The sequence below is a fragment of the Eptesicus fuscus genome, chromosome 5, assembly GCF_027574615.1.
Source record: "Eptesicus fuscus isolate TK198812 chromosome 5, DD_ASM_mEF_20220401, whole genome shotgun sequence".
Lineage (NCBI taxonomy): Eukaryota > Metazoa > Chordata > Mammalia > Chiroptera > Vespertilionidae > Eptesicus > Eptesicus fuscus.
The window spans coordinates 33,032,407-33,044,572 of NC_072477.1; the positions used below are offsets into that span (position 1 = coordinate 33,032,407).

The 12,166-nt window shown below is 39.3% G+C and overlaps 1 protein-coding gene across 4 annotated transcripts in view; it reads right to left on the reverse strand.

Moving 5' to 3' along the window:
* Positions 1 to 12,166, reverse strand: part of MNAT1 (MNAT1 component of CDK activating kinase) — a 196,194-nt gene extending 184,028 nt beyond the window's left edge. For all 4 annotated transcript variants that reach the window (XM_028141630.2, XM_054716011.1, XM_054716013.1 and 1 more), the window contains exon 1: positions 11,972 to 12,166. In XM_028141630.2, coding sequence (XP_027997431.2) covers positions 11,972 to 12,060 — 89 coding nt within the window. In that variant the 5' untranslated portion in view covers positions 12,061 to 12,166. The remainder of the gene's footprint in view (positions 1 to 11,971) is intronic.

The window sequence follows — 12,166 nt, forward strand, 5'->3', positions numbered from 1 at the left end:
TCTTAAAAAAGAATTCCCAGTATAGAAAAAAAAATTAGAAAACAGCCACATGGGGATAGGGCTCCATATACACATACAAAAAGAAACATTATGAATAACATAAGTACTAAATATTTAGTTATCAGTTTTCTTTTAATATATTTTCATTGATTTCAGAGAGGAAGGGACAGGGAGAGATAGAAACATCAATGATGAGAGAGAATCATTGATCAGCTGCCTCCTCATGCCCCCCTTTGGGGATGGAGCCTGCAACCTGGGCATGTGCCCTGACCCGGAATCGAACCATGACCTCTTAGTTCATAGGTCAACGCTCAACCACTAAACCATGCCAGCTGAGCAGTAATCACAGTTTTAAGAACTATAACACTAACTTACACTCTATAAGAGAATAAACAGAAATGATTATATTAGCACACATTAGGTCTTAAAGACTAAAGTGCACTAAGAGTCATTTTTGGCCAAACCAAAAAATATATATTACAGCCATAAATAACCAATTCATAGTGAAGTGCTCAAATTCTGTAAATAGGGTGATCAGCACGCTCTGCTATATTGGAAAAGAAAATTACAGCTAACAAAAATAACTAAAATTTTAATGTTATGAGTTTTATTAATGACATAAGAACAAAGAAAAGACTAAAACTATTGACTATAATGATTTTCTCAATAACTATTAACTAAATCACCCAAATTTTAAGAGATTGAAGGGGGCTAAAATTATCTATTCTAAACAAATGAACAAATCAAAGTTAAGTGGCTGGCCAGAACTGGACAGTCTACTGCAAAACTAGAACGTAGATTTTCTAATTCGTGATTTGTGTTCTTTCTACTATTCTATGAAATTGAATTATTAAAACACATGGGACACCAATTCATATATGCAGTGAAAGCAAAAACCACTTTCTTCAAAGTGAATGATCTTGAGATCTTCAGTGTAATTAACATTCAGAAGATATGAGATATTAATTTTCTAGCACTATTCTGCAACATTTTATTTTAATCAACATCAAAACACTCCATTAAAAAAAGAGTACTTAGGGCCCAGCTGGCGTGGCTCAGTGGTTGAGCATCAACCTATGAACCAGGATGTCACAGTTCGATTCCTGGTCAGGACACATGCCTGGGTTGCGGGCTCCATCCCCAGTGTGGGGAGTGCAGGTACCAGCCAATCAATGATTATTTCTCATCATCAATGTTTCTATTTCTCTCTCCCTCTCCCTCTCCCTCTCCCTTCCTCTCTGAAATCAATAAAAATATTTTTTTAAATAAAAAATAAATACTTAGAAAAGTACTAGGGAAGAAGCTGAGTTAGTAAAAAAAAAAAATTCAGAAACTACAAAAGGAAAGAAATGCTAAACAAACACAAGGTAAAGAAAATAAACATGACACAAGACACTGGGGGGTTGGGATGAGGGCATGCGACAGAGGGTAGGGGAGGCTGAGGGAAGGTCAATGGGGGAAAAAAGGAGATATATGTACTACTATATGTAATACTTTAAAGAATAAAAAAATATTTAAAAAAATAATAATAATAAAGAAAATAAACATGTATGTACACATAAAACTGAGACTAAAGGAAGTAAATGCCTCAACAACAGTAAGGCCAGCTTTTCCTAACAAAAATAATACAGTAAACTATGCCAAACGCATTCCCACCTTGAGCAACCATAAAACAAAATGTATGAGACAACTGTTTACAGGATTTAGACAACAGGCAGCACAAAAACTATAATCCTTCAGAGATCAGAAACTCACAAAGTAAGCCCTACAATCGCCTCTGTTTTTTACCTGGAAAAAATTTCCATGACCATGGCCCAGCAGCAAGAGTTTAAGAGCACAGTGGTTGTGCTAAGCTGAACAGGCATAATTCAGTGCAGTGGATAAGGTTGAAATCTGCAACGCAGAAAGTCCAGAAATCTGTATAGGGAACCCCCATAAGTCCTTGGCCAAGGAAGGGGCTGCATATGTGCAGGACAAAACCAACCAAGGCTTAAAAGAAAGTGACTGTGGAAGGAATAAAGGATAGTGAAGAAGTGCTGGGTACAACCTGGACTTCCCACCAAGCCACAGTAGAGAACCCACATGAACACCTTATTAACTAACACCTCAGACATCCAGGGGAGATACCAAAATGGCCTCAACTAAGAGTAAGAACTGCATCCTAGAATAAAAGACTTATTCTAGACTCACCCACACATGCCTAAAATCAAACCCCAAAGAGTTTTCAAAGTTTTAAAAGTTTGGAGGTTGAGTTGCACTAAAGTAAGGAAACACATTGAGCTCTGAACAAATCCATCCTAACCAAAATTAAAACCAAGCCTACAAAGTTCAAGGTGATCAGCCAGTAAATGAATTACATACAAGAATTTTAAAAAAAGAAAAACCTCATAGCCTGGCCAGTGGTTGAGCATCAACCTATAAACCAGAAGGTCACGGTTCAGTTTCTGGTCAGGGCACATGCCCGGGTTACAGGCTCAATCCCCAATGGGGGGCTTACAGGAGGCAGCCGGTCATTGATTCTTTCTCATCATTGATGTTTCTATCTCTCCTGCCCTCTCCCTTCCTCTCTGAAATCAATAAAAATATTTTTTTAAAATAACAATAAATTAAAAAACAAACAATGCTTCACGGAGAGATAACACATCCAGAACCCCTAAGTTGTACCATCTACACAATCCAGTATACAACTGAAAAAAGTACTAAACATGAAAAAAGAAAAGTGTGACCTATGGTCAAAAAGAGGGCATAGCCCTGGTCGATGTTGCACAGTGGTTAGTGCACCAGCCTGCGCACCAAAGGGTTACAGGTTCAACTCCCCATCAAGGGCATATACCAAGGTTGCAGTTTCAATCCCTGGCACTGGTCAGGGCATGTGTGGGAAGCAACCAATCAATGAAAGAGTTCACATCAATGTTTCTCTCTCTCTATCTTGCTCTCGCTCTCACGCGCTCTCTCTCTCTCTCTCCCTCCCTCCCTCTCTCCCTTCCTTCCTTCCTCTCTCCCTTTCACTCTCTCTAAAATATCAACAGAAAAAGTATCATCAGGTAAGGATTAACAAACAAACAAACAAAAAGGGAGTATAATAAAAAATAGTCTAACATACATGTAACTGGAGTTCCAAAATGAGAAGAGAGTGAAAATAATGCAGAAAGAATCACTGAAATTTTCCAGATAGGATGAAAAAACATTGATTTACAAATCTTAGCTCAGTAAACCTCAACTACATGAATACAAAGAAAACCACATCTTGCCTTATCATACTCAAATTGCTAGAAACCAAAGATAAAATCCTGAAAGCAGTCCCAAAAGATTTTTACATAAAGGGGACCAAAGATATGAGTAACAGCTAACAAACAATGAAGACCATAAAACAATGAAATGCTATCTTTCAAGTGGTGAAATGCCAACCCAAAATACCATATTCAGCAAAAATATCCTTCAAACAGTAGGATGAAATAAAAACACTTTCAGATAAACAAAATCTGGGAAACTTCTTCAACAATAGTCCTGGCCTATAAGAAATGCTAAAGAATAATCTTCAGGCAGAAGAAAATCAATACAAATGTAAAATCATATCAAAGAAAGGAAGAAGGACACCAAAGATGGTAAATAAGTAGATGAACATAAAAGACTACATTTCACCACTGCACTAACTAGGATGGCTATAATAAAAAAAGACAAATAAGTGTTAGCAAAAGATGTACAGAAACTGGAACTGTCATACACTGCTGATGGGAATGTAAAATGGTGCAGCCACTTTGGAAAACAGTCTTACAGTTCCTCAAATGATTAAACATAGAGTTATCATATGATCCAATAATTATAATCCTAAGTACATATGCAAGGGGAGAAAATCATTTATCCACACAAAAACTTTTGCATGTATGTTCATAGCAGCATTATTCATAACAGCCAAAAAGTGGGGGGTGGGGAGGATGTCCATTAATTAATGAAAGGATAAATAAAATGTGATATATCAACACAAAGGACTAGCATTCAGTAACAAAAAGAAATGAAGTCCTAATAAATGCTACAACATGGATAAACGTTGAAAAAATTATACCAAGTAAAAACCAATCACAGAGGATCATCCTCACATATAAAAAGCCAGGGGCTGTCATGACCAAAACAATCGGACGGACAACCGAACAGCAGGCTGTGTGGGGCGACAAGGCCGGCAGGGGGGTTAGTGAGGGACAACCAAACAACTGAACAGTAGGCTGCGTGGGGAAACCAGGCCGGCGAGGGGGGGCAGTTGGGTGCGACCAGGACAGCAGGGGGGCAGTTGGGGGAGACCAGGCCAGCGGGGGGGCAACCAGACCAGTGGGGGGGGACAGTTGGGGACAACCAGGCTGGCAGGGGGGTAGTTAGGGGTGATCAGGCCAGCAGGCAGAGGCAGTTAGGGATGATCAGGCTGGCGGGGGGGGGGGGCAGTTAGGGGCGATCAGGCAGGCAGGCAGGTGAGCAGTTAGGGGCCAGTGGTCCCAGATTGTGAGAGGGATGTCCGAGGGGTCCTGGATTGGAGAGGGTGCAGCCTGGGCTGAGGGGACACCTGCCCCCCGCCCCTGCCCCGTGCACAAATTTCGTGCACTGGGCCTCTAATATATTATAAAATCACATTTATATGACATGTCCAGAATTGGCAATCTACAGAGACAGAAAGGAGATTAATGGCTGCCTAGAGCTAGGAAGCAAAAGGGGAAGGGAGAGAGTTGGGGGGAAGTATTGGAGGGTGATGGTTAAAATGTTCTAAAATTGACTATGGTGATGGATGCACATCTCTGAGAATACAGCAAAAGCCACTAAACTCTACACTTTAAATTAATTAAGTTTACGGTATGTTAATTATATCTCAATAAAGGTGTGTTTTTTTAAAAAGACACTTTATTTTCTACATTTCCTTAATGACAACTGACTGTTTAAAGCAAAATTAAGCCCTAGCCAGTTTGGCACATGTGGGTAGTGTCCGCCCAAGGAATGAAGGGTACCAGGTTCAATTCCGGTCAAGGGCACATACCTTGGTTACAGGCTCGATCCTGACCCTGGTCGGGGCACATGCAGAAGGCAACCAATCAATCTGTCTCTTTTACATCAATGTTTATCTCTCTCTGTTTCTACCCCTCCTTCCACTCTCTCTAAAAATCTATAGAAAAATATCCTCGAGTGAGGATTACCAAAAAAAAAAAAAAAGCAAAAATAACAATACTGAATCATACATAGCAGTAAAAGATAGGACATCATCAGCATAAAGGACAAGAGTTAAGTATCATTATTTTGTCCACATTTGTGGGGTATTGAAGTGGGAAGCGAAAAATAGGTTATGTCAGATGTTGACTCTAAATAGACTTTGAAAATAATAAATACTGTTATACCTAGGAAAACCTCTAAAAAATAATCAAAATAACAACAAAGACCTATTGCAATAAGCCAATTATTTAAAACACCAAAGTAATCCAAAATAAGGCAGGAAAGGAACAAGAAGGAAAAAACAAAAGAGACAAATGGAAAGCAAGTAGACTTAAACCCAATGATATCAATAATCACATTAAATATAGAGGAACTAACACAACAATTAAAAAGCAGAGGTTGTTGGACCAATCTCTTGGGCTGGGGGGACAGGAAGAGATAAACCAAAAAACTTATATACTTATATGCATAGCCCTGGGACAGAGGCAATAGGGTAGTGAATAGGGGGCTGGGAGGAGGAGGGTAAAAGGGGGGAATGGGAGGCATCTGTAATACTATCAACAATAAAAATATATATTTTAAAAAAGTAGAGCATGGCCAGCAGAGTCAAATAGGGAGAGGAGGTCAACCAAAATAGAGAGATGAAGGTCCTGGGGCTTTAACCACAGGAAGGTCCTGGGGATCTTGGTAAGGGAAGTTTTGGTTGAGTAGGGTTGTGGGGAGCTGATACCAGAACAACAGATGTTTTGTTGAGTTGTACACTTGAAATCTATATGGTTTTGTGAACCAATGTCATCCCAAAAGTAAATAAATAAGAAGAAAAAAAGACATTTAATAATGACAAAAGGAAAAATTCATCATGAAGGCATAGCAATTCTAAGTATCTATGTACCTAATAAAATAACTTCAAAATACATGAAGCATGACTGAACTAAAAGGAGAAATTCACAAATCCACAATCTAGTTGGAGTAATTGATAAATGAGTAGATTAATTAGTAAGTATATAGAAGATATTTGTAACACTATCAACCAAATTGCCTTAATTTACATGTATAATACACCTATACCCAACAGCCACAGAATACACATTCTTTTCAAATATACATTGATTGCTCACCAAAACAGACCATATGCTAGACCCGTGGTCGGCAAACTGCAGCTCACGAGCCACATGCAGCTCTTTGGCCTCTTGAGTGTGGCTCTTCCACAAAATATCACGGCCTGGGCGAGTCTATTTTGAAGAAGTGGCGTTAGAAGAAGTTTAAGTTTAAAAAATTTGGCTCTCAAAAGAAATTTCAATCGTTGTACTGTTGATATTTGGCTCTGTTGACTAATGAGTTTGCCGACCACTGTGCTAGACCTTAAACAAATTTTCAGAAAATGTCAAAAGACTGAAACTTAACAGAGTATGTTCTCTTAACACAACAGAATAAAATTAGAAATTAACATTTCTCAAAAGTCCTCTTTTCTAATTCTTCTACACAGAATGAGTGCTTTTTCAAAACTATTCTGCCCAAAAGAGGTGCTGTTTCCTAATGTGTCCAGCATATCAGTCAAAATAAATTAATATCACTTATGAATTATTCTTTCCAACAATAAATAAAATATAACCTTAATCTGATAAAGCTTCTAAATATAACTAACAATTTAGAGAAAACACAAAAGAACAGCCCTAGCTGGTTTGGTTCAGTAGATAGAGCATTGGACTGCGGACTGAAGGGTCCGGGTTTGATTCCAGTCAAGGGCACATGCCCAGGGTTTCAGGCTCGATCCCCAGTTGGGAGCATCTAGGAGGCAGTCAGTCAATGATTCTCTCTCATCACTGATTCTTTCTATCTTTGTCTCTCTCCCTCTCCCTTCCTCTCTGAAATCAATAAAAATAGATTTTAAAAAAAGAAAGAAAGAACATATTACACAATACCACAGAGATGCAATCAGCAAAATTCAAACGGGTAACTCTTGCAAACTACCGAGTAACAACAATGAGTAAGAGAGAGAGAGAGAGGAACAGAGGAAAAAGGGAAGGAAGATCTTAAGTAAATCTGGCAAAATATTGACTTTTATATATCAGGACATGTTTTTGCTTATCCTACTAGTTTGTCTTATACATGTTTAAAATGAAAAAGGCAGATTTAATAAAATTAAATACAGGTAACAGTTTCAGAGACAAGTTTTGCCAAAAATGGTTGGGATAGAAATTAAATTTTTCAAGACTGGAGCTGAATGAGAATCCTATGTAATAAAAGGCTAATATGCAAATCAACCAAACAGCAGAACGACTGGTCACTATGATGTGCACTGACCACCAGGGGGCAGATGCTCAATGCAGGAGCTGCCCCCTGGTGGTCAGAGGGCTCCCACATGGGGAGCACCGCTCAGCCAGAAGCCGGGCTCATGGCTGTCGAGCTCAGCGGTGGTGACGGGAACCTCTCCTGCCTCCGCAGCAGCGCTAAGAATATCTGACTGACGGCTTAGGCCCACTCCCAGACTGCAAGAGGGTGCAGGCTGGGCTGAGGGACAAATTTCGTGCCCTGGGCCTCTAGTTAGACATAATTGACTCCATCTAATGCAATATGCCTTCAGAATTCTATGAAAGAACTCCATGAAGTCCCATTTCTTAAAATAGGTGGTACTGATAAACGAAGAAAAAAATTACCTTTTTCTGTAATTAAGATAACGTTCATGGGCTTGAATTGAAAAAACAAACAAGCCCTAACTGGTTGGCTCAGTGGATAGAGCGTCAGCCTGTGGACTGAAGGGTCCCAGGTTTGATTCCAGTCAAGGGCATGCACCTTGGTTGCGGGCACATCCCCAGTAGGGGGTGTGCAAGAGGCAGCTGATCAATGTTTCTCTCTCATCAATGTTTCTAACTCTCTATCCCTCTCCCTTCTTCTCTGTAAAAAATCAATAAAATATATTTTAAAAGAAAAAACAAACAAAAATGGAATCCAATCTTCTCTGATATGCATGCAATCAAGTCATTTAGCTGTTTGCTGGACTGAATTGATACATAAGGGAATATGCTTCCTCAGTTGCTACCAGTAAAGGGAGACAAGTATTTTCATGTTTTACCTCTTTTCTTATTTCTACTCCTGTATTTTCTCCCATAAGTAGTACTCCTAATTCATCTTCCCATAATCCAATATGCCCTATCTTTTGGGAAATACTACTACTCCATCACTTGCCTCCTAAAATGGCTTTGCTACTTGCCCAAATGTCTTTGCTACTAGAGGACACAAACAAAAATCAAAGTGAGTACAATCATGTGATTGCCAGCATCAAGATGGCCCAGTGATCCCTGCCTTATGGTATTCACACTCTTGTGTGTAAATACCCATCCACGTTGCAACAGCACTGTTCAGTGTTAACAAAATATGGCAGAAGTGATGGTGATGTCACTTCTGTGATTAGATTATAAAGGCTCTGCAGCTTCTGGTTCTCTCTCATTATTAATTCTGAGAAAAGCCATGTCATGAGTAGCCCTATGGAAGGTCCACAGGAGGAACTGAAGCCTCCTGCCAAGAACCACAGAGTGACCTTGGAAACAAATTCTCTAGTCTCAGACAATAGCTTGAGAGAACCTCATGAGACCCTGAGCCAGAATCACTCAGCTAAGCCACTCAGCTTCCTGATACTCGGAAACTGTGTAAGATAAATGTTTGCTGTTTTAAGCTAAATTTTGGAGTAATTCATTAGACAGCAACTGGTAACTAATACAAATAGTAATGCTAAATAATAACACGTGAAATACATGCTATACAAACTCAATACACTATCAAATCAAAAGTATTTCACATCAAATCTATAATGTTTTATTACCTACCAGAATAGTGAAATTAAAAAAATAATAATGCCCATTATCAACAAAGATGAGTGGCAACAGAAATGTTCACACATAGTTGCTTGGGGCATAACCAATATACTTTTTTGAAAACAATGGAGCAATACCTATTAAAAGTCACATACAATTCCACTATTTAGGCATTTGCCCTATGGTTTACCCTGTTATATCTCGTGATATACTTGCCTAAGTGCTCAAAGATACAGATAGAAAGATATAGATAATTAACTCGTGAAAAACTGGAAATCTAAATATTCATTTTAAAAACCTGTTAAATCAATTATAGTACACATGTACAAATGAAGGGTGGACTATGATCAACTGTTAAAAATAAAGAAAACATATACATACTGATTTAGAAAAGATACCTAAGATATACATAAAGAAAAAATTAAGGTATGTATAATCCCATTTCCATATGAGAACATGATAATGAGCTCATTTTAAGAAAATTAAATTAGGATCATCATAATTAAAGCCACATTTTCACACTTTATAGTCTCATTCATTTAAAGGTAATCATTTTTGTGCAAATTTTCCATAGCAAGCTAAATAAACCCTGTTTTAATTTCATTTTTGCTTAGCACCTATACCATCCACAAATAATAATGATGATGATAGTCAGTATATATTGAACAAATACTACGTGACAGAAACTATTAAACACCTCCAAATAGTTTACACATATCATGTAATCCTCAAATAGTGTAATATAAGTAACACTATTATCTTTACTGTACAGACTTTTAAAAAATAAAACACAAGGAATTAGTAAAGCCACAGAGTCTACAAGAGCAAAGAATTCAAAATCAGAAGTTTGTTCTCTTAGCCAATACCCTCTAGTCTTTTACTCATTTATTCATAGTTCAAGTGGGGAAAAAAAAGACTAATGTGTTCTATATCTAACAGGTTAGCAAATAAACCAAAAGCAACCCTGGAATGACTGGGATAATTCTTAACTCTTATGAGAAAGCAAAAAGAGACTAAGGATAGAACAAAAGTAATTTCTAATTAAAAATAGGTATTTTATAATTGTCTAAAAAAATGCCACTTATTTTACTGAAATCACAGAATCTTCCCTGCTTGGTTAATTTCTACTAGGCAGAAATTTCTTCCAGTCAATTACATTTAGTATTCTTCCAAAAAAGCAAATTCCCTTTCTTTGAGCATCACTGTAATAAATGTTACTGGAAAATGAAGAGAAATGAACAAAATCTCTCTAAAAACCTAAGAGACTGCCCAAGCCAGGTAGCTCACTTGGTTAGAGCCGTGGTCGGCAAACTGCGGCTCACGAGCCACATGCGGCTCTTTGGCCCCGTGAGTGTGGCTCTTCCACAAAATACCATGGCCTGGGTGAGTCTATTTTGAATTAGTGGCGTTAGAAGAAGTTTAAGTTTAAAAAATTTGGCTCTCAAAAGAAATTTCAATCGTTGTACTGTTGATATTTGGCTCTGTTGACTAATGAGTTTGCCGACCACTGGGTTAGAGCATCCTCCCATAGGCCAAGGTTTCGGGTTTGGTCCCCAGTCAGGGCACAAACAAGAAGCAACTAATGAATACAGAAACTGATGTTTCTCTCTCTCTCTCTCTCTCTCTCTCTCTCTCTCGCTCTCTCTCGCTCTCGCTCTCGCTCTCGCTCTTGCTCTCCCCCTCTCTCCTTCCTTTCCTCTCTCTCTACAAATCAATCAATAAGTAATTATCTTAAAAAGGAAAACTACTTTTTTATAAATCTAATAGTCTATATATAGTGTTTGCCTCTCTTCCCTTTTCTATGCATTCTCCTTAATTACTTTTACCTTATTTTCAATCTTAACCCATTCAAGCATGGATAAAGAATAAAAATTAAGATTAGATTAAAATATGTAAAAAGACCAAGTTAATAAATCCCATTAAATTCTAACTGCAACTAATCATGCAATGTATGCTTACCCAAAGACTTTGTCTACCACACTGTAGTTAGCCACCATTTTTTATCTCCAAGAAACAGAGGAACTACAGGAATACAATATATGCTCACCCTAATAGAGCACCGTACATCACATGCTTTATAGAACCACCTTTAGTGAACCACATCTAACCATAAAAAATACGTTAACCAATCCCTGTATTCATTCTTCAAAATACTAGTACACAAACCCAACCTCCCTCCTTCTCCCAGCCCAGCCCCTCCCCCAAAAAAATGGGCATTCTAGAGTTAGACATCCTGTATTCCAATTCTGGCAGGGCCCACTTGATGAAGGGCCCTGAGCAGTCTCGATTTCCCTCCCTGTGAAATGGGAATATTAGTACCTACTTCACGAAGCTGTGGTGGGAATGAAGTGAGACAGTTCACGATAAAGCGCTTAGGACAGTGCCTGGTACATAATGTGCACTCTATAAATGCCAACCACTGTTATGTCTCCAAAATTAACCGCCTAGAGTCTGGATTTTTCTCCCTTTTAGTGATGAGAACCTAACCAAACTCCATCGGGACAACTGGGCATATAGACGGGGGTTTTCAAATTAACACACAGAAGCAGCAGTATATTCTCATAGCAATTGTTTTCAGAGCACTTTCGCTCATTTCAATACAATTGCTTTTTTCGTGAAATTAAACACTCCGACACCCCCCACACACACACACGTTTTTAACCGGCGATATGTCTGGACCCCAGAAGACAACACAGCCTGGAAATACAGTCAAGATGCCTCGGCTCTGAGAGGGGCAACCTGACAAACTGCGCCCACACCTGGGAAGCGGCCGTCCAAAGCAGGCCAGAGCGGCGTGGGGCTGGCGGCTGCAGCCGGCGTACAGAAACAACGTCCCCTTTTCCCATTTTCCTCCCCAGGTGCCAAAACTAATGCCGCCTTTTCCTCCCCGAAACCAAGGCAAAGCATCTTTCGGCTCTCTCCTCCAGCCTCGCGCGTTTCACCCCCACGATACCCACTGTCTCCCGACTCACAGAGTGTGTCCGCACACATTCACCATCAGCTTTAAGGAAGGGTTCCGGTACTTGGTGGTCTTACACCGTGGGCAACCCTGATCGTCCATCGTGCCTTCTTTCCTAAGGACTCCCCGGCGCCGGCTTCACCACAGCCAGTCACCTCCAAGGCCCCTAAGAACCGACACCAAACAGGTTCCCACCAACAAGCACTTG